Source organism: Sciurus vulgaris (genome assembly GCF_902686455.1).
Source record: "Sciurus vulgaris genome assembly, chromosome: X".
Taxonomy (NCBI): Eukaryota; Metazoa; Chordata; class Mammalia; order Rodentia; family Sciuridae; genus Sciurus; species Sciurus vulgaris.
The window spans coordinates 84994072-85020195 of record NC_136471.1 but is presented as its reverse complement, the minus strand read 5'-3'; the positions used below and the strand labels follow the sequence as shown (position 1 = coordinate 85020195).

The window sequence follows — 26124 nt, the reverse complement described above, 5'->3', positions numbered from 1 at the left end:
ACACAAACCGAATATGTTATTACTCTGTTAATTTCATTTTTTATTTTCCTTGTAAACTTCTTTATAACTGTTGTCTGTTAGTGTTTCTCATAGGTACTGCTGCTAAAAATTAAAAAAAAAACAACAATAGCAACAAAAAACAACAACAGTCTGGGTTAATTTGAGATAATAAGCCATCACCTATAGGACAGTTACTATACAATGCTGACTTCCAGTACTAATACTGACTCCAATTAAATGAAAGGGGTAAAATTATAGATATTGAAGTTACAACTTGTTACTCCCTTTATAATACTGGTGAAATTGGTGTGCTGGGTGTTTAGAACCAAAAACTTGGAGACAAAAGTCAAGGAAGTAAAAGGGCCATGGGAAAAGCAGCCAACATTATGGCCCTTGTCCTCTAAGGTCAGCCAGGACCTAGATAACAATGGGACACCTCTCTGGGCCCTGCAACTCTGATGAGTCACCCTATCTGCTGATCAAGGAGATCAAGAGGGCCCTAGAGAACAGAAAGCCAACAAAAAGGAGGGTCATTGGAGAAGGAAATGGCTCAGATGCTTCCAAGAGAAGTAATGTATGGTTAGCCAGACCCTGGCACATTCTGGCAGGTGGCACAACTGGTAGAGGAAAGCTAATGGAGCCAGGAGACTGCACATATCCCCAAGAGTGATCTCTGAGGAATCTCAACTGACTCTTAAGAATAGATTGGAAACCAAATTTATAAAGAACTTACAAAACTTTACACCAAAAATACAAAGAACCCAATCAATAAATGGGCCAAGGAACTGGATAGCCACTTTACAGAAGAAGACATACAGGTTATTAATAAATATTTGAAAAAGCATTCAACATCTCTAGTAATTAGAGAAATGCAAATCAAAACAATTCTAAGATTTCACCTTACTCCAATTAGAATGGCTATTATCAAGAACACAAACAATAATAGATGTTGGTGTGGATGTGGGGAAAAAGATACACTTGTACATTGCTAGTAGAGCTGCAAATTGGTGCAGCCACTCTGGAAAGTAGTGTGGAGATTCCTCAGAAAACTTGAAAAGGACCTACCTTTTGACCCAGTTATCTCACTCCTCGATTTATACTGAAAGGACTTAAAATCAGCATACTACAGAAACACAGCCACACCAATGTTTATAGCAGTTCAATTCACAATAGCTAGATTGTGGAACCAACCTAGATGCCCTTCAACAGATGAATGGATAAAGAAACAGTGGTATATATACACAATGGAATATTATTCAGCTATAAATAATAATAATATTATGGCATTTGCAAATAAATGGATGGAATTGGAGAATATCATGCTAAGTGAAATAAGCCAATCCCAAAAAACCAAAGGCTGGATGTTTTCCCTGATAAGTGGATGATGATATATAATGGGGGTGGGGGTGGATGGGGAGTGAGAGAAGAATGGAGGAACTTTAGATTATGTAGAAGGAAATGAGAGGGGGTATGAAAAATCGTGGAATGAGACAGACATCATTACCCTATGTACATGTATGATTACACGAATGGTATGAATCTACATTGTGTATAACCATAGAAATGAAATGATGTACCCCATTTGTTTATGATGAATCAAAATGTAGTCTGTAAAAAATTTTAAAAAATGAATAGATAGAAACAAGTTCAGTTTTAACCACCTTGGTCTTAAACACCTGGCAGGAGAATAGCCTGAGCAAGTCCTACATGGACATTTAAAAGCAAAAACAATGGTTTATTTAAATGAATCTTAAGATGTACACTTGTGTCATCCCTACCAAAAGTAAGAAAAGCTGTAGGCAATAAAGGAAGGATTTTTGTGGGAATGCCCAATAACCGTGATCACAATGAACTCAAGAGCCACATGTTTGTCCAGAGTTAAATTGAGCCTGATCCCAAAGACTTACAAAATTTTCCCACATTCCAGGGGACTCCTGTCCCAGAGTCTGTGATTCTGCCTATCACCAGGAACAGGAAGCTTTTGCAGAGGTGATTCAAAGACCACATTACATGTGTTTTCTGTTGGAGTTGTAATTCACTTTTTAATTTGTGAGATAGTCATTTCTGAGATCTTCTGGTACCATTTCCAAAGACTGGATTACTTCATACCTATGTTGGGTGTGTGCTCAAGGACAGATAACACTGTCTAGGATGGGAAAATAAGGTAATCTTGTTTCTCCTGAGATTTGTATGGGGGATAGAATTGGGAGGAGCAGGAAGAGAGGAAAAGAAAGAAACATGTCCATTTTATAAAAATAAGTTGCAATTACAGAGCAGCAAGGGTTATATCCAAAGCATAAAGTGAACCATTGTTATGTAAATAAGTATAAATAATTTATTCAGATAAATATTTTACTAAAAGGACATATCCACACCAGGCATAAGAAAAATTATTTTTTGACAACTATTTCCACTTCTAAACCTTACTATAATCCAATTCCTATATTACTGTTGAGGAAGCTGAGGCTTAAAAAGTCAAGTGGTTTTGTTCTGGGTCACCCTGCTAGGTATTTAAGCCTGAATTTGACTCTGTCTGACTATAAAAGCCGTATTATTTCCACTGTATTTCACCATGTTCTTCCTTTGCTCAATCCCTTCTATTAGTTCAATTCTTCTGTCTGATTCTTACCCCTGTGGTCTGTGAGAGTATTAGCTGGATTTAAAGAGGTTCTAGGAGAGGAAGAAGTCTGACACCCAATTTTGATTTTTGTGTAAAATGTGGCAGCAGTGAAGTTACTCTCCCAGAATTCAGTGTTTAGTCTTTGCCTAACAATCCAATTATGAATAATAATGTAACAGTGGTTCACGTTATGCTATGAACATAGTCCTTTCTTCTCTTCCACTGCAATTTATTTTTTAAAGAACATGATTCTTTCTTTTCCTCTCTCTCTCTCCTCTCCTCCCTAATCTTGGAGGAGACGGGATCACCTTTCTTTGGCATCCTAGGCAGAGTTATCTCTCCCTGAGCACACACCCACCACAGGAATGAAGAAATTCAGATTTTTGGGGATGGCATGAGAAGATCTCAGAAATGACTGTCTCCCAATTTAACAAGTGAATCATAACTTCAAACAGAGAACATGGATTGTACCCTTGGAATCGTCTCTTTAAAAAAAACAAAACAAAACCCTGTGCCCACTGATAAGCATAATCACAACTTCTGAGACAGGGGTCCCCTTTTTTTCTGCTTTGGTAGCAAAGGAATAAAACTTCTTCCTTTTTCTCAAAACTGTGTCCTCATTATTGGATTTTCATTGGGGACAAGACTGATCTTTCTAACTCTTTTTAAAAGAGTTACAGACCCACATATCTGGGAAACAAATTGAGATGGAAAAATACTATATATTCTTTGGAGGTGGAAAGGTTTCTTGTCAATCTTCAGTGACCAAGACCAGTAAATAACAGATGCAGAGAAAAATATGCCATCTTTGTAAGTCCTATAGTGATATGCTCTTTGTTAGTCTCTAGTTATAAGTAGCTCTGGAGTTTAAAAACCATAGGGAAATTTAATACATTAGACAAATTTCAATTTTTAAGTCTCAAGTGTTCATGTAAGTCGTATTTGGTTGCCAGTTAACAGAAATTAGCTCAAGTAAAACAAAGGTTTTTGTAACCATACAGTAGAGAATCTTGTGTAACCCAATTATAAGAGCTCAATCATGTCACCAGGGAATGGAATCCATTTCTATCTCTGGCTCTCACTAGTCCTCTCTTGTACTACATAATTTCTATTTTATTTTCTTTTGAAACTTCTGTTCCACAATATTACTTCTTTTTTATCCTCTGCATATTTATCAGTGTGTATAACTAATCATGGCAATTCAAAAACAGAAGGTACAGTACACTAGTGTGCATAACTGCACCAGGTAGACATGCTTTCAGTAGCAGCAAATAGGAAATCCAACTACAATGGCTTTTCAAAGGTTATTGCTTTTAACAGATTATATCAACAATATCAAAACCAACATTTCAGTGACCTTTCCCACAAGGTTTTTTTTTTTTTTAACTCTAGCCATCATATTAATGTTTATGGTAGAAAACATGAGGGAAAATAAAACAAAGTTTTAACTGTTTCTGACCCTCCCCTTTATTTATTTATTTATTTATTTATTTATTTATTTATTTATTTATTTATTTATTTATTTATTTATTTATTTTTGGTACCAGGGATGTACCCAGGGGTGCTTAGCCACCGAGTCACATCCCCAGAACTTTTTACTTTTGGAGACAGGGTTTCACCAATTTGCTTACGGCCTTACTAATTTTCTGAGATTGGCTTTCAACTTGTGATCATTCTGCCTCAGTCTTCTGAGTAGCTGGGATTATAGGCATGCACCGCTGCACCCAGCTTTTTTTTACACCTTTTTTTTTAATCAGGAAAGAAAAACATTCACAGAAATGCACATTAAATGTTCCCATATATTTAAGTGTCCAGAACTAGTCTTAGGGCTGCAAAGAGAATAGGGGAATGAGGTAGCTACACTGTTGCTCTGAATAAAACTCAGATCTACCTGCAAGGAAGAATATGAATATGGATGCTATATTGGTAGCTAAAAGTCTCTGTCAGTATAACCTACCAACTCATCTCCCTACAGCAAGCAAAGTAGTCACTATGTAGTATAATCAAAGTTATTGACCAATCTCCGACCCAGCAAGCTCAGGGAACAAAAAGAAGGTATGCCTTGTTAGAAGCATACCAGGGATAAGGGGTATGTGGGTAGGTCAAATTCTAAGATGAAATGATCCCTGTCTTTTAGTATCCATTTCTTTGTGCAATCACCTGAAATTGAATGTGAGCTAAATTTAGTGACTTGTCTCTGATGAATAGAATATGGGAAAAGTCATAAGACATCATTTCTAAAATTAGGTTACAAAGATCATGATTTACCTTTTACTACCAGATTCTATTGACTTCTTAGCTCAATAGAATGTTTTGATGATATATTCTGCCATGTTGGATAGGCTCTTATAGAAAAAACTGGGGCAGCCTCTGGTCAATAGTTTGCAAGAACTAAGACTCCCTAGTCTATCAATCTACAAGTAATTGAATCCTGTCAAACATAATGGGAATTTGGAAGTAGATTTGAATATGAAATGACTACAACCCAGACAACACAAAGAGATATGTGGGTCTTTCTGCTTGTAAGGGACCCTGAAGCAGAGGATTGGATCAAGCTGAGTCTGCATTTCTGACTCACAGCATCTGTGAGATAATATGATTGTTTTAAGATGCCAGATGAGTTGCTGGAGGGTAATTTGTTATGCAGCAAAGATAATACAGTAAGGAAATGATGGACATATTCAGAAAATTTTCAAACCTTCTGTCATAAGCTAACAACTTGTGTTTCATATATTTTCTCTTCTACCCTCACTTCCTCCAGCTGACTGCCTGAAAATCTTAATAATATTCAGGTAAAAGCAGACTAATAATGGAACTGAATCCTTCATACATGAATTCCTCTTCACACTTAAAATCTATTTGTGGCATACTAGTTTACCTTGTTTCACTGATATGAAAGCCCAAGACTTGATGACTTAAGGCTTTCCAAACAGATTCCCTGGATGAATAGTTTTTTTTTTTATGGTATGATCTGATCCCCAGAACAGCAGAGTCAGCATATCCTGGCACTTATAGAATGCAAACTTGCAACACCCATCCTAAATCTATTGAATCAGAAAGTCTGAAGGCAGGTCCCAGCAATCCTTATTCCACCAAGCCTTCCAGAAAAAAAATTGATTAAATCTTTACATTTGCATTTTCTAGCTATAACCTGGGGGAAAGCCACTTTGCCTCTCTGAAACTCAGTTATATAATCCATAAAATTTAATGAAGATGGCATTAAATATAATATTTATATAGTTGCATAATGCAGTACTCAAAACATAACAGGTATTTGCTAGATGTTAGGTCTATTCCCATTGAAAAAAGTGAACTGAATTTATATAAAGAGCATTTATGAATATATTGTGCAGCTTGCAAATTGCATGAACTTTTAAAGTGAGAAAAAACATAATTTCAGTTTATAAAGATTATCATTCTCGACCTTATAGTATCTATCCTTTTTCTATACCCAGTTATACCTAGAAAAATATGAATGGCCTAAACAGCTTCTCATTGTGAGTAATGGCTGTGTTCTGGTAACTCTTGATCATCAACTTAACTGTCTACATTGTGGATCATTGGTGATGAATTAAAATTCCAAGCTGGTTTCCCTGTGCCACACAGCATGTGTCTATTTTGCCTTCTCCTGCCACAGATTAATATTTGCTTGGAAATGAAAATTCATTGTAATATTGTACTGAGGGAAAAAAGCTGCCAAAAAATCAAAGCCTGAATTCCAGAGCATACTGGAAATAGAACTCAGATTACCTGAGCCTTTATTCCTCTCTGTTAGGACAGGTTTCTGGAAACTGGCACTTTAAGCATCTACTACGTTCAAAGGCATTTTGTTTAATAAACAGATGAATTGAGAGTCCAACTTATAAAGGGAGTTAAATAGGTATATCAAGAATTACAACACAAGCCTGGTTGGTTGTCTTCATTTCCAGACTATCTACTATGTTCCAGACATCCGAAAAAATGCTGAGATGCAATAATGAATGACATGTTATCCGAGTCATTGAGGAGCTCATTGCTTGGGAAGAACAAGGACCACATATTATCCAGATGTTGACTGAGGTAGCCTTACTTCTCAGAGATCAGTAAATTATTGATTTTTGTCTCTATCATTCCATGGTATATGAATGCCTGACTTTCTGTGCTTCTAAGATCATCTAGGGGGCTTATACCCTTTTCCTTTCCTTGGGCTCTGGTCTCTGACTCCTGCATCTACACATGCTGATTGAAAATTTCTTTAATAAAATTTACACATAAAGCTCGACCCCATAGCAGTTTTCATAAGAAATCTATTCAGAATAACCCTTTCATAAGTTCTAAACTTTTTAAAAATTTGGAAGTAACATGAAAAGCTCAGAGTGAACCACATAACTTTCTTCCCATCTTTTTCTCCTCTTCCCATCTTCTCTTTTTGCTCTCCCTTCCAGTTTGTCCCTTAAACTTTTCCCCCTCTACATATTATTCAAAACACCTTTTTCCTGTCCTAATTTGCTTACCCCCAATGAATAAATATATCTAGCCCATTTTTAAATGGACCTATAGGCACCTTGGAAGGCAGTTAGGTTTATATGGAGCAAATTCACTTTTGTATTATATTTCTAAATAAATGTATTAGCATAGCAGACTCTGTTTGTTAATTGCCTTCACAATATCCATTCCCCCTTTGTTCTTTGCCAACAAGAACCCCAAATTTGTTTCTGGCAGCAACATGACTAGTCTCAAGAGGGATAATTTCCAATTTCCTTAAAATCAGGGTGACCATAAACCTGGTTTTGACCTATGAACATGAAGTGGAATCAACTTGAAAAGCTCACAGAAAAGCTTTTGCTTTTCTTATAAAAGGGAAAAAATACTGTGCCCATGGAGTAGAAGAATGAATATTCTTAAAATGTCAATACTTCCCAAAGCAATCAGGAAATTAAGTACGATCCCCACAAAAATATCAAAGGCATTTTTACAGACATAGAGAAAGCAATCACAAAATTCATACAGAACCACAAAAGGCCCAGAACAGTGAAAACAAACTGGAGCAATAAGAACAATGTTTGAGTCATCCTAACAGTGACTACTAAAATACAAAGCTATAGTAACCAAACAGTGTGAAACTGGCATAAAAGCCTTCACATAAACCAATGACAATAGAAAATCCAGAAATAAATCAGAAATAAACCCACATACTTATAGCCAACTGATTTTCTTTTTCTTTTTTCAGTGTTGGGGATTGAACCCAGAGCTGCTAATATGCTAGGCAAGCACTCTATCACTGAGCAACACCCCAACCCATGGTCAACTGATTTTCAACAAAAACACCAAGAATATAAACTGGAGAAAGGTAAATCACTTGAATAAATATTCCTGGGGGGGCTGGGGTTGTAGCTCAGTGGTAGATCACTTGCCTCGCATGTGTGAGGCACTGCGTTCGAGCCTCAGCACCATGTACAAATGAGTAAAATAAAGGTCCATTGGCAACTAAAAAAATATTTTAAAAAAAATTCCTGGGGAAGCTGGATATATGTTTTCAGAAGGATGATACTAAACCCCTACCTCTTAACATATTTAAAAAATCAACTTCAAATGGATTAAAGACCGAAATATAATACCTCAGACGATGAAACTATTAGAGGAAAACATAGAGGAAACATTTCAAGATATTGGTGCAAACAATGATTATTGTTGAAGACCTCAAAAGCATGCTCCAAAAAGCAAAATTGGAGAAATAGGATTATATCAAAATAATAAACTTATCCACAGCAATGGAAATAATCAACAGAGTAAAGAGACAACTTGCAGAATGAGAGAAACTTTGCAAACCATCCGTCAAGAGATTACTATTCAACTCAACCACAAAAAAGTCTAAATAGTCCAATATACTAATGGGCAAAAGATCTGAAAAGACATTTCTCAAAAGATGACATATAAATGGTCAAGAAGCATATGAAAAAATGTTCAATATCATTAATCACGAGTGCAATGAAAATCAAAACCACAATGAAATGTCATCTCATCCATGCTACCAGTTGGAATTACTATGAACAAAAAGTTAAAAAATAACCATGATCAATGTGAGAGTAAAGGGAACTCTTATGCACTGTTAGGAGGGATGTAAATTATTATACCATTATGGAAAACAGTGTGGAGGTTCCTAAAAAGAAATCCAGAAAATAAAAACTACACATGATTCTGCAATTCCACTATTGGAGAAAAATTTCTCTCATTCTCTGTCCCTCTCTACACACACACACACACACACACACACACACACACACACACACACATAAACAAAGGAAATGAAATCATTATAGGAACGAGATACCTGCACTCCTGTTTTTATTGTCACACAATTTGCAGTAGCCAAGATATTGAATCAAACTAGATATCCCTCAATGGATAATGGATGAATGGATTTTTAAAATATGATACATTTGCATCATGGAATAGCATAAAAAGAGTGAAAACCTGTAATTTGCTTCAATATGGATGGAACTGGATTAAATTTATGTTAAGCAAAATAATCCAGAAACACAAAGACAAATATTGCATGTGCTCCCTAATTTATGGAAACTAAAAATTGTTGAGCACATAGAAGCAGGAAGTAGAAAAGTGGTCATTAGAGGCTAATAAGAATGGGGGAGGGGAGAATAGAGATAAATTTAATAACAAGTACCAAAACATAGTCACATAGAAATAATTAATTTTCATGTTCTATATCACAGAAGGAACTAGTTTTCATGTTCTATATTGCAGTAAGGCAACTATAGTTTTCTAAAATGTGTTATACTTTTCAAAAATCACTGTAGGAGAAGTTGAAAATTACTAACATGTAAATATAATGATATTCAAGATGAAAATTCTATTTACCCTGATTTGATTATTATATTTCATACATATGTATTGAATCATTATACCATTCCCTAATATTAGGTATGAATATTATATGCCAATTAAAAATAATTTTTAAGAGATAATGAAAAGACAAAAAGGGAAAAAAAGTCCTTACCCCAGGGAAAGAACCAATTGGCTTACCTGAAATACTGGACCCACCATGGTCCAAACAACCATATATAGGAAATATAATTATATTGTAATAACATGGCAACCCTCTCTTTTATTTGAGGTGTTGGGGAACAAATTCAGGGCCTTGCATACTCTAGGCAAGTATTCTACCAATGAATTATATCTCTATCCCCAACCCAGTGGTAACCATGTAGATTGTGAGGTTGAGAAACAGAATAAAGGGAGCAAAATTTCTAGAAAGTGTTTCTGGATAAATAATTTGACAGGTACCTACTTCAAAAGAAGATTAAGATACAGTGTGTGAATAGATTTTGTTGGTATTGGCCAGAATATAAAAAAATCTGTACTAGTCTTCTTTCTCAATTTTCCCTGAGATTAGAATAATAAAAAAGAAGAAACAGAGGACCTTATTATTTGGACCTTGGTCTAAATATATATAATACATTGTTCTAGCAAAACTGATTTGAAATGCAGGGCACAAACTTGAGGCCTAAGAGAGGCTGGTATCTTCTCAATTTGGCATGAATAAAAATATCACTTTTTTATAAGATAGCTGTAGGACATGGGAATCTTCAGTGAAGTGGAAGAACTATGATGACCCCAGCATAGTTGAAGCAGGATGTAGTTGAGACCAAGCCCATGCCCAGCTGCCTGATCTTTAGGCCAGTCATCTTGTTGCTTATCCCATAAGAATATATGACCCAGACAGTTTCCTTCCTGTTTAGGAAAAGGGAAAATAGTAGGAAAATATGTAGAAAAGATTTATTATATGTATTTCTGATGTGAAGAGAGGTAATGGGAGCTTATTTCCCCTTACATCCTTCTACATTTTATTATCTGTTAGCACTTTGGATGTATTAGCTAAGTTCATGGTCAGCCATACCATCCTTTTTGGCATCCACCAATATCAGATAATTTTTGCCTCTTTTTGTGATACCATCTCCCTGATATCCATCAATATTTTGTCTACCTGCTACTTTATTTCCCACACCAAATTATGCATATCTATTCTTGTCCAATGTAATTCAGTAAGTACTACATGGTAGCATATTCCAGATAATGTAACACCATTCCAGCAATATAAGAACATCCTTTATTTTAACAAATATTCTTCTAAGAATTTAATTTCTGTAAAGACACAGTCTGTGCTGAAACTTGCTTCATTTTTAGAAATTAAATTCACAAATAAATGAAAACCAAAATTATCTTCCCCTAATTTTTAATTTTCCTTTAACTTAGCAAGGGGAGGTGTCATCCAGATACCTGAGTGGAGTCTAGTTTCCTTCAACAGCTGCATGCTTGGTCGTATTTCACTGTAATTATAACTTTTCTAGAATTTCTGAAGTTGGATTGATACAACTTCATGTATCCTTTGGGTTTCATTTTTCTCTAATTCCAGTCCCATACACATAAAATGTGCTTACCATAATCTTAAGTCAAATAATAGTGTTTTTATATTGTTTTTACCAGAACCATTGTTTGAGGAATGAGGATAGAGGGTGGAGAGAGAGAAAGAGAGAGTGAGAGAGAGAGAGAGAGATTTATAATTTTATCTATATCCCTGTCAATTTTGCTAATTGCAGTATCTACAATCTATTAAATAAAATACAACTGAGAGCATTTGCTCCTGCCTGTTTATTTACAAAAATCTCATGGAATCCCAAATCTTTATTAAGTCTGTGCTGCTAATATTGGCACTTACCAAGCATGAATCCATGCCAGTATTGTTTTCCTTCAAGTCTTGTATTCCCCAGGCTTTAGTTACCCAAACGGTAGTTTTAAATTTCTCCCACCATATAAAGTTCCTGCCTTAGCAATATGCAAACTTTCTTGAGAAATACACCAGTCCTCTGCTGCAGGTTAGAAATGGGTTGGGATGGTGACAGCAAGATACCATACTTCTAACCAATGCCCAAAAGTATGTAAACCCAAATCCTTCCTATCTAGAGTGTCTTCCTGACTGGCTTTTCTTTCCCCATGTAGAACTCTACCCTCTAACTTAACTTCAGTGGTAGGGCAGTACCTCTTCAATCTATATTCCCCAAGGATATCCTACTTCAGGACAGAATCACTTAATACCAGCTGCATCTGATATTACCAAACATGGGGGCCTGCAAAAAACATTCTCTGTGTAGAACTATGGCACAATGTAGTTGAAATGTGGTTCACAAATCAGCATGCATAAATCTAAAGCATTTTTATACACAAGAGATGAAACATCTGAAAGGGAAATGAGGAAAACAACTCCATTTGCAATAGCCTCAACTCAAAAGAAATACTTGGGAATCAATCTAACCAAAGAGGTAAAAGATCTCTACAAGGAAAACTACAAAACATTGAAGAAAGAAATTGAGGAAAACCTTAGAAGATGGAAAGATATCCCATGTTCTTGGACAGGCAGAATTAATATTGTCAAAATGGCCATACTACCAAAAGTGCTATACAGATTCAATGCAATCCCAATTAAAATCCTAATGAGGTACCTTACAGAAATAGAGCAAGCAATCATGAAATTCATCTGGAAGAATAAGAAACCCAGAATAGCTAAAGCAATCCTCAGCAGAAAGAGCGAAGCAGGGGGTATCGCAACACCAGATCTTCAACTATACAACAAAGCAATAGTAACAAAAACAGCATGGTATTGGTACCAAGATAGACAGGTAGATCAATGGTACAGAATAGAGGACATAGACACAAACCCAAATAAATACAATTTTCTCATACTAGACAAAGGTGCCAAAAATATGCAATGGAGAAAAGATAGCTTCTTCAACAAATGGTGCTGGGAAAACTGGAAATCCATATGCAGCAGAATGAAACTAAACACCTATCTCTCACCCTGCACAAAACTCAACTCAAAATGGATCGAGGACCTTGGAATCAGACCAGAGACCTTGAATCTTATAGAAGAAAAAGTAGGTCCAAATCTTCAACTTGTTGGCTTAGGATCAGACTTCCTTAACAGGACTCCCATAGCACAAGAAATAAAAGCAAGAATCAATAACTGGGATAGATTCAAACTAAAAAGCTTTCTCTCACCAAAGGAAACTATCAGCAATGTGAAGAGAGAGCCCACAGAGTGAGAGAAAATCTTTGCCACTCATACTTCAGATAGAGCACTAATTTCCAGAATATATAAAGAACTCAAAAAACTCTATACCAAGAATACAAATAACCCAATCAACAAATGGGCTAAGGAAATGAACAGACACTTCACAGAAGAAGATCTACAAGCAATCAACAGATATAAGAAAAAATGTTCAACATCTCTAGTAATAAGAGAAATGCAAATCAAAACTAGCCTAACATTCCATCTCACCCCAATTAGAATGGCGATTATCAAGAATATAAGCAACCATAGGTGTTGGCGAGGATGTGGGGGAAAAGGTACACTCATTCATTGCTGGTAGTGTTGCAAATTAGTGCAGCCACTCTGGAAAGCAGTGTGGAGATTCCTCAGAAAGCTTGGAATGGAACCACCATTTGACCCAGCTATCCCACTCCTTGGCCTATACCCAAAGGACTTAAAATCAACATACTACAGAGATGCAGCCACATCAATGTTCATAGTTACTCAATTCACAATAGCCAGATTGTGGAACCAACCTAGATGACTTTCAGTTGATGAGTGGATAAAGAAACTGTGGTATATATATACAATGGAATATTCCTCAGCCATAAAGAATGATAAAATTATGGCATTTGCAGGCAAATGGATGAAATTGGAGAATATCATGCTAAGTGAGATAAGCCAATCTCAAAAAACCAAAGGACAAATGATCTCGCTGATTAGCAGATGATGACACATAATGAGGGGTGGGAGGGGGGCATGAATGGAGGAAGGAGGGACTGTATAGAGGGAAAAGAGAGGTGGAAGGGGTGGGGAGAAAGGGAAAAAATAACAGAATGAATCAAACACCAACACCCTAGGTAAATGTATGTTTACACAAATGGTATGCCTCTACTTCATGTACAAACAGAAATAAAATGTATCCCATTTGTTTACAATAAAATAAATTAAAAAGCACAAAAAAAAAAAAAGAAAGGAATGTGGTTCACTTGAATCCTTAGTGAGGTTTCCTAAAGGCACTGTTGTATTCAAGTTCAAATTCAGATATTTCTTTCTCTGACCAACCACATAACACAGGAATATGAATTGATGCAAGTATTCTTAGTACAGAGAAGAGCGTAGCTGGAATTGCCTCAAGGTGAACCCTGGTTTTCTCACAGTATCTACAGCAGGGAGAGAGGAATAACAGGAAAGGAAACCATGCATGGACATGAGATCTATTTGTAACACTGATCCCATTGTTACTGAAAGCTTGGTCCTTGTTCCCAATATCAATTCAATAATGAAGAGAATGTTTTGAGAAAAAGGAAAAAGATTTTTTTGCTTTGCTAGCAAAGGAGTGACACAGGGGATTTCTGTCTGTGAGTTTATCCATCAGGGGGAACAGAGGGTTTTTAAAGAGATGATTCAAAAGGTACATTCCAGGTGTGCCTTGATGGGTTTCAAAATTCACTTGCTAATTTGGGAGAGGGAGATGAGGAAAAAAATATAGCCATTTAAATATAAGCCAAACATATTCAAAGCATGAAGTGGACCACTCTTACACAATCTATTATTAAACCTGACCCAATGAGGGTCATGCCATCTGACCTACAATTATTTCTTTTTATTTTAAATAATTACACATAATAGTGAAATTTATTGTTACATATTTGTACATGCATATAATATAACATATAATTTAATGTATTCCATTCCCTAGTCTATCCTATTTCCTTCCCTGCCTCTTTTTCCCTGGTTCCCATCCACTATTCTACTGGCCTCCTTTCTATTAGTATTTCCTTTTCTTAGGAATGAATGAGGTAAGAAAAGGGTAGAAAGACAAGTCCCTTGCTGGTACAGGTAAAGGTGCTGTGTGCTACCTTCTTCATTAAAAAGATAAATTATTCAGGCAACATGGTTGTGGAAGAAACAGCAATTTTCTAGTCAATGGGAAAATAATATTAGGGGAGAGAAATATGTTTGTTTGTAAGGAATAGCACTTGGATTCAAACTAGCTTGAGAGACAAAGGGATTTAGCATGAGGATAGAAGAGTGTCTTATAGAACCCCAAAACAAGGCAGGTGAGCTTTTAGGAGTCAGCTGGAGCTAGGAACTCAATGGCTATCTGGAGTATCTCTCCCTCTCTCACTGCTGAATCTTTCTGTATGTCTGTTTCATCTTTCAAAGCAAACAAGTTTTTTTTCTCTTTCCCAGACCATATGGCATAAAAATGGTTGCTACCAACATCTCTCAATTTTATACTACTCAGCATAAGAAAGCAACAATACTCAGATGACATTTCTTACTCTAGATTTCAGATTCCTGAGGAAGGACTCTGATAGTCTCAGATTATTTGGTCCACTGTGACCAAAAGGTCACATAACATGAAAACTTCTACAGTTACATGGGATGGAGCTGATGGGAAGAGAAGCTCCCAAGAGAAAGGGAATTTTCATTAAAGAAGAATGGCAAATAAAATATTTCTGAGCATAAAGTGGAGTATGGACAATGTTGGGATATAAGGATGAAGAAGAAATATTTTATGAAGAATAATATGGCCCTTAAAGCATATTCAGTAGGCACTAGAGAATAGGTCTGAAATGTTTTAAGCAGGGATGAATATAGTAGGGTATGCATTTTCAATAACTCATTGAAGAGGCAGTGTGAAAGATGATTTGGAAAAGAGGTAAGAATGAAGTTAAGGAGCTCAGTTAGGAAGTTTTTGAAATAATCCTGACAAAATAATGATGAAGAGCTAAACTGAAGGCAAAATTTGTGGCAGTGCAAGTATACAGGAAAAATGGATATAAAAGATTTTTAGGAGACAGAATCAGGAGGGCTTAATTGGATGTGTGACACAAAAGAGAGTGAGGTGACAGGAATATATAGAACTGTTGTGGGGGCCTGCACGTGGAATTGTATACACCCTTGAGATTTTAACACATTTTGCTTCTTTTGGGCTCAATGAGGCAGAATTTCAAGAAATCAACAGGCACAGCACAGGCAGAGTATTTCACATATCCTTTATTCACTATTGAACAGAGTGCCAAACAAGATCAAAATCAAATTTGTAACTGAAGTTTGCATCTTCAGTTGTCTGAATTGTTCTGACTTCTAGAGCTGGCATTTTTCATATGAATTTGAATTAACTACAGGGGACTTTTGTCTACAGCAGATATCTATGCATCTGGAAGAACTACAATGGACTATTCCAAGAGATATAAGAAGTGTTTTGTAATCCCTCTCTGCTTCCTTTTTCTTTACTGTATATGTGTAGAAATCTGGGTGAAATTTAGTTAAAAATATTTTTTGCCTTATTTCAGACACAAAAGTTACATTTCTCCCTAATCTATGAATATATATGGACATCTACTCATTTATATTTATTTGTCTAGCTATTCATTTGAATGCCACAATCTACTAGAATTCCTAAACTATGAGGCTTTAAGTAGAGGATATTCAGAATCATTGTTTTATTCAATAAAGATTTATTGAGGGCCTATTATGTGCCACATATTATTGTAAAAATTGAACAAAGCAGAAAAGAATGCCTGTCCTCATGAAGCTCTTATTCTGGTGACATAACTTATTCCTCCTTGGTGCATATTTGCACTTTATTTTTCAGAAAAAGGTATAGAAGTCTTAGTATAACTCATAAAATGCTCATAAGCCTGTTATTTCTGAGAAAATATGAAATCATTATGTGATGGTACCAGTGTTTCCCCTTTGGGAGTTATTTTGGGAATTGAACAAATAGGAACACATTAGCATGAAAAGACAATGAGTTCAGGTATAGATACATTGAATTTGAATTGATTGGGGGGCATCCAAAGCAATGTCTGGTAGGCATTTGGATATACTAATATCTATTCTGACCTAGATCTCAGGAAGGAAGTCTGAGGCAGCAATAAAGATTTAAAAGGCATCCAGGTATGGGTAGTAGATTTTGGATAGTAGAACAAGAGAAAAGTCCAAACACAGAACTGTGGAAGAACACCAACATTTAAGGAGTGGGTAGAAGAAGAAGAGTCTATGAAAGCTATAGAAATGAAAAAGGTAAAGAGGGAGGAAGCCAACAAGAAGAATGCGTATCCCAGAGTCAAAGGAGTATAGAATTTCAAGCAGACTAAAGTGATCAATATTATCCTGTGCAGCAGTGAGATCCAATAAGAAAGGTGTTGAAAGTGCCCATTACATAAAGAAATTTGTCAGTAATTGGTGGTCTTAACAAAAGAGGTCTTAGAGGTGGAAGTGAAATCCTTATTACCATGTTTGAGAAGTGAAGTGAAGGAATAGAGGCAATGTATGTAGATAACTACCTTTGAGAAGGAAAGTTCATAGGATAAGCTGAAGGCACATCTAGGAAACTATCGAAGGGTCCAAAACAAAGAAAGATTATTCTTTTATCAATGGAAGAGAATTGAGTAAGTTTATAGGCTGAGGAGAATGATTCACTAGAGAGAAGTGTAAGATATTGGAATCATAAAGAAAATGTAACAGGGCAAGATCTCTGAGGGGCTTACTGAGATGAGGATCAAGAGCACAGATTGGCAATTTGGTTTTACACATGCTATGTGAAAACAGGAGGGATAAATGTTTAATATGGGAACAGATGCAGATTATAGGTGAGAAAATTTCCTATTAGCTTTAATTTTTAAAGGAAAGTAGAAAAGGAAGTCACTCATTGGCTGGTGGGTTTGAGAAGTAGGTGTTGATGAAGTCATTAGTAAGAGTGGAAGATGGTTAAGGTTGGGAATAATAGTAGGGGAGAACTGGAGAGAGACTGCTCAAGAAAAAGTAAAAGGACTGCTAAGCAGTACTGAGTCAAGAAACTAAATCTGCAGTGACGCAAATTTGCATTAAAAGGTCAGGGTGATTTTCTTCAGAGGAGATGGAATAGAAACAGTGAGCAGAAAGCAAAGAACTATAGCATGCAGATCAAGGGTTCAAGTGTTCGGAATTCTATGAATTACTCCAATTATGGAGATTTTTTACATTATAGGTTGAGATGAAAGCAACCAAGGAGCTTTCTCAGAAACTTTATGTAAAGTCTATTCCCAGTTCTGTAACTTTACCCTCAAATGTATCTGTCAATTTGTTATTTCACTTATGTTAATTATTTGTTATACTGTCGTATTGTATCCATTTGATTATAAGCTCTTGGGGCTGGGACATTGAATAACATTTGTGCCAGACACCCAACAAGTATTATTTTCTTGCCACTTGACAATCTCCATGACCAAACTTGAGTCAGGCTCCTCTAAGTCTTCTTAATTAGGACTTAAAATTGGTGTCTGCTTTTAGCAAGAATCTTGAGTCAGTTTGGTGAAAATGATCCATCCTTGTTATCTGATCACACTTGCAGTCTGATCATACTCCTTATCTTCCATTCTCAATATGGTCTTCCTTTAGCACAAATTCTGTTGAATAGTTTTAGCAATAAGCCCTCTATCAGGGACTGGGGTTGTGGTTCAGTGGGAGAGCACCTGCCTAACACATGTGAGGCACTGGTTTCAATCCTCAGCACCATATAAAAATAAATACTATTAAAAAGAAGCCCTCTAGCCTTGATGCTTATTTTTAGATACTTTCCATCCACAAAACCCCACTCTGATCCTTGGCTATAAATCCCCATGTTCTTTTTGGAGTAAGACTTGAGCCCAATCTTTCTCCCCTACTGCAGAACTGTATCACAGTATCTCCTGTTGAATAAAGTCTTCCTTACATCTTTAACAAGTGTCATGATTTTTTTTTAATTTAACACTGTAATTAGTCATCAAACAGAGGCCTTTTTTCCAAAGATTTTGGCATAGCACAAAAGACACTGAAATCTTTCCCTAATCTACTTTTCTATTCCCAACTCCATAATAAAGTTGTTGCCCAATGATAAATACAGATAAAATACATATAAATACAGATACAAATACAGGTACAGATACAATATGTATGTGTCATTTTTCTCTACTTGCACTGACCAAAACATGCATTTACACATTTCTTAGGTTTTTGAACATACCTTTCCTTTCATATAGAATATTCTTATCACCTTCTGGCAGTCTCCTACTCATCTCCTACTCATGGTAGTTGTCAAAACATCTACCAGGGATTTCTTATTTATTTAAGGAGATTTCCTCTTTGTCTGTTAGCATATCTACTATTCCAGCACAGAGTTGAATCTTCAAAAAACCCACTTATTTGTAATTTTAAAAGTAAATAAATATGAATAAAGGAGGAAACAACTACCATTTTCTATCTATTACTTTCTTAGGGTGTCTTTTTGTGAGACACAGTGGACCTTTATCTTTTTTCTAACTTTTGGACTATAGATTAGTTTCTCCAAGGACTAGAAAGACTCAGTCTCCAGTTTTACAATACACACATATATAAGGTCATATTCCCCCTTGAAATTTAAACACATATCTTCAAAGGTAATATGGAAGCCCACCTCAAGGTGTAACCATTTATCTTTCAGGAAGATTTGAGGTATCTTTCTCAAAGTAAGAGTACTTCTTTAGAAGAAGTCAATTAACCAAACAAATAGCTACCTCAATTCCCAAGTAAACTTACTATCTGCTTTACTGTATGAAGTGTATAGATTCTTATCCTGAATTTGGAGACTCTTGAAGACTATCTATACAAATGTATTCTTTTGTGCTTACTCAATAATAAATAAACATTCTGTCTAAATCAGTGTGTATAGTTCTCTTTGTTTGTAGGAGTATTTTACTTTGACAAAATAGTAGAGGTATCTACATTTGCCAGAGCTTAGATTTTATCACGAACCCCCAGAAAAAATATTGAAAGAGCTTAAATACAGCAGTGGCACAGTTCTGTATCTAGAAAGGAATATAGAAGCATTAAAAATAACACTAGTATTAAAGTAGCATTTAAGATATTATTTCTATAATTCACTTTAAAGAAAATATTTATGCATAACAGAATGTAATGAATTCAATATGTGAACAAAGAATACAGGTTTTGCAAGACTAAATGCAGGGTTTAGAAGATACAAGCAAATTCTGTCAAAAATATGCCCTTGTGAATTACTGATTGTCAATTGGAAAAGGTTGAACACTATGGAAATGTCTTCCTTTGAACCTGAAAGACATGTCTTCTGTATATGGAAGGAAAGACATGAGCTGTATGAGAATCCTATCCAACCAAGCTTATTGTCATGAAGTTGTAAAACATACTCCCTATTTTATACTCTTTCCCATTTATTAGTTTGCTAATTATATCCATCTGATACTTCTATCTAGTCCTAGAGTCAGTCACTCTTTTTTACCTTTTCAATTCTTTTTCTTATTAATATTTTCTTGCTTTTCGGTCATCATAAAGTTTCATTTTAGTCTTATAGTCCATTTGAGCTTTCCACTAACGTTTCATTAGCACTTCTTCTAGGGCTTCTCAGAGTTCTTAGATCCTCTACAGCTATTTATTCACTTCCTTAAATGTTTAAATCTTTTATTAAATAAACATCTAGCATGGCACTTTTTTTTTCTTTTTTCAGGGCTGGGGATTGAGCCCAGGGCCCTATAAATGTTAGGCATGACCTCTACCATTGAGTCACATCCATAGCCGCAGTAGGGCACATTTTGTAAATATGCTTATGCATTGTATTAGGTTAAAAATGGTGACATATTTTTCTCATTATGTATTACAAAAGCTCTAAGCCTGATATCAAAAAGATCGGGTAAATAAGCCCTGAAAAAAAAAAATCACACAAAAATTTGGCATAAGGTCGTTGCCTACATGTCAATTCTCAGTGTCAATATTTTACTGTTAACATGTAGTTTTAGAAGGATCCCTAGCCATTTACATGTTCTTTAATTGGAGGTTCATGTAGATTACTTACCCAGGTGAATCTTGGGGAAATATATATAAGCACATTACAGACCTAGATGTATCTCAGAAACTTCAAGAACTGGTCTGTGACTTGGTGCGTAACGGGGAATGGAAGTAGTTACGTGGCTACAAAAAAGAGGTACGATCTTATAGAACTTTGAGTGGTAAGCTAGGGAGTTTGTTCTTTCTCCTGTATTACAGGCAATGAAAATAGCCCTAATTTTTACTGAATGCTTACTGTGTGCCAGAAGAAGTTATGTATTGTGCTTTACAGGCATTCTTTCATCGCACCTTCATAACTATAAGTACTAAAATTATCCCCATTTTGTAGCTGAGTAAATGAATTCAGAGAGGTTAAGCATCCTAACTCAACAAACAAACCAACCAACAAAAACAAAAACAGCTACTCGGTGGCAGAACAGAAATTCAGACTTGGTTCTAACTCCACAGTCCATTCTCTGAACCAGAGAGAAGGGAGAGAAGATGATATACAAAAATCATTCTGGTAGAAATATGATACAGGACTGCAGGGAGACAAGTCTAAAGGCAGGGAGACCCAAAAGGATACTGTTGTGGTTGTCAAGATTGTTGAGGGCCTATTAAGGGGGCTGTTCTTTAACCATGGGAGTTTCACAGACGAGTGACGTGGTCAGGTAAGTTATTTAGAAACTCTCTTTGGCAGTCCTTTTGAAGGATGGATTGGAGGAGGCAAGACTAAAGACAGCGAAATAAGTAGGGAGGTTGTTGGAACTCTTACTCTCCACCGCCCAGGTGCCTGTCCAGACGCTGGGAGATGGTGGTATCCCAATTCCCCACTCTTCTCGAATTGCAGAGCAACCTGAACCTCTCCCCGTCCCACCCTTACCTTGACATCGCTCCATTTAGGCCCTAAAAAGTGGGGTTTGCGCACTTTTCTAGGTCGCAGACCTGCTGGTCCAAGCTCTGACAGTGGCGCCAGTGGTGGCGGCGATCGCCCGCGGGGGTGGGGCGCATGCGCGCGGTTGCTAGGCAACGGCGGTCGGGGCGCCGCGGCGGTAACAGCGCCGGGGCTGTGTGTGTAGGCAGCGGCGCCAGAGGAGGAGGAGCACGAGGATGCAGCTGCGACCGCGGCCCCAAGAGGGAGCCGCCGCTGTTCTGTGGCCGCGGGGGCCGAGGGACTGAAATCAGGCCTGGGGGTCGCGTCGCTGAGGGGATCCGGGGCGGCGGTCCCGCCAGAGGCTCGGGCCTAGTATCTCGGGAGGGTCCGAGCCCCTGGGCGAGGGCCTGCCCCCCCTCCCCCCCGTTGTCTCCCCTTGTCCCTCCACGTCCATGGTGGTGAAGTTGGCGGCGCCAAGGAGCGCAAGGCACCAGGTTGCCTTCCTTCAATCCAGCTTCTCTCTGGCCCCGGCTCTGGGACACCTGCGCTGCTGCCTCCTCTCGCCCGCCGAGCCCACTCTCCGAGGCGGGCGGGGGAGGGGCTCCCCCCTGCAGAGGCTGCGTCCAGCAAGGCGATGACCAGGACCTTAGAAGAGTAGGGGTGAGTAGTGGCACCACACTCGCCCAGTGCTGGAGCGCCTTTCTGGCCTCCCGGGCCCCGGGGGGACGAGCGAAGCGCTTTCTCCTGCAGAAGCTTCTGATGCTTCTCCTACATCTCCTCACAGCTCTCTAATCCCTAGGAGGTAGTTTCCTTCTCAGAGTCATGACTTTCTGGGCTCGACCCCGGCGTCCAGGAACGTGGAGTCAGTGTTTAAGGCCTGGCTTTGCTTCTTAGATGCCATAGATGCTGATAATTCTACGTACAGTCACGCAGCTTGGTCCCTGACTCGGGGACAGACTCTCCCAGTTCGGTGCTCGCCCCTTTCCCTTCGTTCTAGCTTTGGATTTTGCTCTCGCGAGGCTCAGCCTGACCTACAGACTTTTCAGGAGCCATTCTTTGGTCTGCTGTCTTTTCTTGCCTCAACGCTTGAACAGCTAGCTGGAGTGGACCCTTACTTTTCAGTGTTCTTTCTACTTGTGTGCCAAAAGCTTCTGAAAGCCTTGTGCCTGGCTTCTGACTCCTGACATGTAAGAGTAGGAAGACAGTACTTACATTAAATGATAACACTAAAATAAACTAGTAACAGTAGTAGCTCGACTTCCAAAGTGCCATTAAACTTGAGAAGTATGCAAAGATCGATAACAGGGGATTTGGGCTTTACAAAATACTCTTCATCCAGAATGACATACTTTTTCTTTTATAAATATGTTGATGAAACCAAAATGTTCCTAATAAATCTGAGGTTGGGTCATTGTGATCTCTTGTTATTCCTGAGGTAGCCTGCAGATGAAAAAAGTCACTTCCAAAAACATTGGCATGGGTGCGTTTTTGAAAATGAGGGACATTGTCTCTGAGGAGTGAGATTTTTTTCTTTAAAAGTAGATGGTCAAAAATATTACAGTTCATATTTGACCCCTTTCAAAAGTGAACTGATTTAAATTAAATAGTAATTCTTATTTTAAGGTAGTCTGTGAGCAGACAATAAATGATGGGTTCCTTTCATTTGGCTCTCTTCCCTCCCTACTGGTTTTTAAACCATTACAGGTTTTATTTATCCAAAGGAAGTGGTGAAAAAGAGGCTAATAATAATGGAAAAGCTAAATTTAGTTTTTGGTAAGTCCTTTTAACCTGAAGATATTTAAAAAGGATATAGATGCCATTTGTAATTAGAAAACTATATCTAATTAGAACCTGTTAACACTACCAACTCCCTGATAGTTTTTGGGTGAAATGCATTGCCTTGGCAGCATTCTTTGTTTGAGGTTCTCTTGGGTATGGTTTAAAGCACAATACAATTCTGGTACTACTCGAAAATAATCTTGGCCTCAGTGTGTATTGTTTGTTTTGGGTATTGGCAATCTGACATGCTTCTAGTTGCTACATTCCAAAGTTAAAGATATTTTTGTTTTGGAAAAATCTCTTGATGAATTAAACTCTGAATTATTTGACATAATGGTGTGCCATATGAGTAATTGCTGTTCACCTTTATGTGCTTTCAGAACCATGTAGTGATTAGGATCCAGTATAATTCTATTGTGATGAATATGGCTAGGTAGACACCATATACTCAAGAGCATTTAACAAGAGTGTCATAAGAGTAGTAAATTAATATTGATAGCTCATTTTGCAGGTACTCTCAGAGCACTTGACCAGTGAACTCTGGAATGAGGGATTTGTTTTTAAAGTTACTTCGAAGAAGCTTTAATTTTCTAGCTTCTGTTGAGTACTCACTTCTGTCCTGGATAGTATGGAGAATAGAACAAAAATCAGTCTTAGGAGTTAAATTGTTCATCACAGGGGAGAGAAAATACACATATGAATTATCATGGTTAATAATTGGAACATAGAGTAGTACAGAATAAGAACTAAAAGAATTAAGAGTTAAGGGAGATCACCAGTGCCTGGGTTTTGCCTGAAAAAGCTTTATAGGAAAAGTCAGACTTGATTTTGGAAATATAGGCTTTTTTGGAAGGGGAAGGAGTTCAGCATAGCATGAGCTAAGGTACTTGATTTTCTAATCCTTGTGCACAGTATTCCCTTAGGTAAACCTAAATGGGGAGGGGATCATCAGTGGCAATTAAGTTCTTTGTAGTGATCATAAATTTCATTGATTTTCATTGATAAATTACATAGTAAATTAATAAATGTAAAGAATTTTACAAATATACATGCTATAAAAGTCAAACTTAAAATAGGACAATTCTCCTATTTCCTGGAGCATGTGAAAAAGTTTTCTAGGTAGGTATAGATAATGAAGTTCACATATTTTTATAGCATGTACATTTTTAGTGTTCATTTTGTGCTGTCTAGTAAGAGACAGCTATAACCTAAGTGTTTCATACAAAACTGGACTGATAAGTCCAACGTTGGGTTCTTAGTATGCTCCAAGGTCTACTGAACAAATTTCATAAGCAATGTGAATTTTGGTTCACTAAGGTATACAATAACTTAGTTTTCAGCACTACTGTTTAGTACTACTATTTCTATCATTTTCTAAACAAAGGGAAGAGCTATGTCAGAGGCCTGAAAATTAATATCTGTCAAAATTTAATATTATTAATAATGCACATATTAATAATTGGCAGCTAATATCTGTATTTAAAATACAATTACACTCAGCAATTTAGAGAGACTCTGTTTCAAAAATAAAAAGGACTGGGGATGTGGCTCAGTGGTTGAGTGCCCCTGGGTTTTATCCCTGGTACCAAAAAAAAAAATTTACAATTACAAATCTTAGCAAAAGTTATTTTAGAAAATTTCTAATAACTTTTTGCTGTGTTGAGAATTGGTTACATGACTGATGGTCTCCTGGGTTTTAGTCAACCACTAAAAGTTGATGTTTCCATGTAGAAAAATAATAACAAAATAGCTGGGCATGGTGGTGCATGCCTGTAATCCCAGCTGCTCAGTAGAATGAGGCAGAAGGATGGCAAGTTCAAAGCCAGCCTCAGAAACTTAGTGAGGTCCTAAGCAACTCAGCAAGACCCTGACTCTAAATAAAATACAAAAACGGTCTAGGGATTTGGCTCCGTGTTAAGTGCTCAGGGTTCAATCCTGGGCACCAAAAAAAAAAAAAAAAAAAAAAAAAAAATTAACAATCGTACTGTAATTACTGATGGTCCCTGTCTTAGTATAGTTTGTCTTATGATTATCTAACTGTAAAATGTACAGTGGTGCAAAAGCAATATGCATTAATTAGAAACTGTGCTTTTAATTTTGTATTTTGATCTTTCCCAAGGCTTGCAATATATGGTTCAGTATTCTCTAGCAATACTGGGCAGCTGCAGTGATCCATGGCTTTCTGTCAGCCATGTGATCATTAGGGAAAACAATTTCTATTCTATACTGTACTGCATTGCTAAGCTATGATGTTCGGTAGGTTAGGCACATTAAGTGCATTTTTGACATGATATTTTCAAGCTTTGATGGTTTTACTGGGACATAACTCCATCATAAGTCAAGGAGCACCTATATTGTGTCAAACAAGAGACATGTCTCCCAACAGAAATTCACACTTAAAAATTTACCAAGGATTCACACATTTAAGGAACAATATACCCAAACATGAAATTTTTTTTGGTGGGGTACCAGGGACTGAACTCTGAGGCACTCAACCACAGAGCCACATCCCCAGCCCTATTTTGTATTTTATTTAGAGACAGGGTCTCACTGAGTTGCTTAGCACCTCACTGTTGCTGAGGATGGCTTTGAACTTGTGATCCTCCTGTCTCAGCCTCCCCACTTGCTGGGATTACTGGCTCAAAATTTGAAATTTGTGAGGTTTCAATAAACCATCTTATACCTTTAATGTGGTATCTTTTGCTGCCAGCATTAGTCTTATTTGATTAAAGTTATTACTAATAAACTTTAATTCATAGTCACTTATAGTTTATAGATTCAACAAATAAAATTTTTATTTCAAGTGTCATCTATGTAGCAGGTCTGATATTAGTTAAATAAATGTTATTAGAGAACATAATGATCCCTGCAGACACAGTCCACAAATATACAATTATTGGAATTTAACCAGTTAAGTAGTAGTAAAATATATTTGGAAGGTATTTAGGTAAATCTCCTTTG

General features: G+C 37.0%; 2 protein-coding genes across 9 annotated transcripts in view; one reads left to right on the top strand and one right to left on the bottom strand.

Moving 5' to 3' along the window:
- ZC4H2 (zinc finger C4H2-type containing) overlaps positions 1 to 21502 on the bottom strand; it is a 99096-nt gene extending 77594 nt beyond the window's left edge. The window contains exon 1 of the mRNA XM_079124141.1: positions 21394 to 21502. Coding sequence (XP_078980267.1) covers positions 21394 to 21401 — 8 coding nt within the window. The 5' untranslated portion in view covers positions 21402 to 21502. The remainder of the gene's footprint in view (positions 1 to 21393) is intronic.
- Positions 21503 to 21611: 109 nt separating this feature from the next.
- The window catches only part of ZC3H12B (zinc finger CCCH-type containing 12B), a 359165-nt gene continuing 354652 nt past the window's right edge, over positions 21612 to 26124 (top strand). For all 8 annotated transcript variants that reach the window (XM_079124097.1, XM_079124095.1, XM_079124096.1 and 5 more), the window contains exon 1: positions 21612 to 22044. The gene's annotated coding sequence lies outside the window, so the exon portion shown is untranslated. The remainder of the gene's footprint in view (positions 22045 to 26124) is intronic.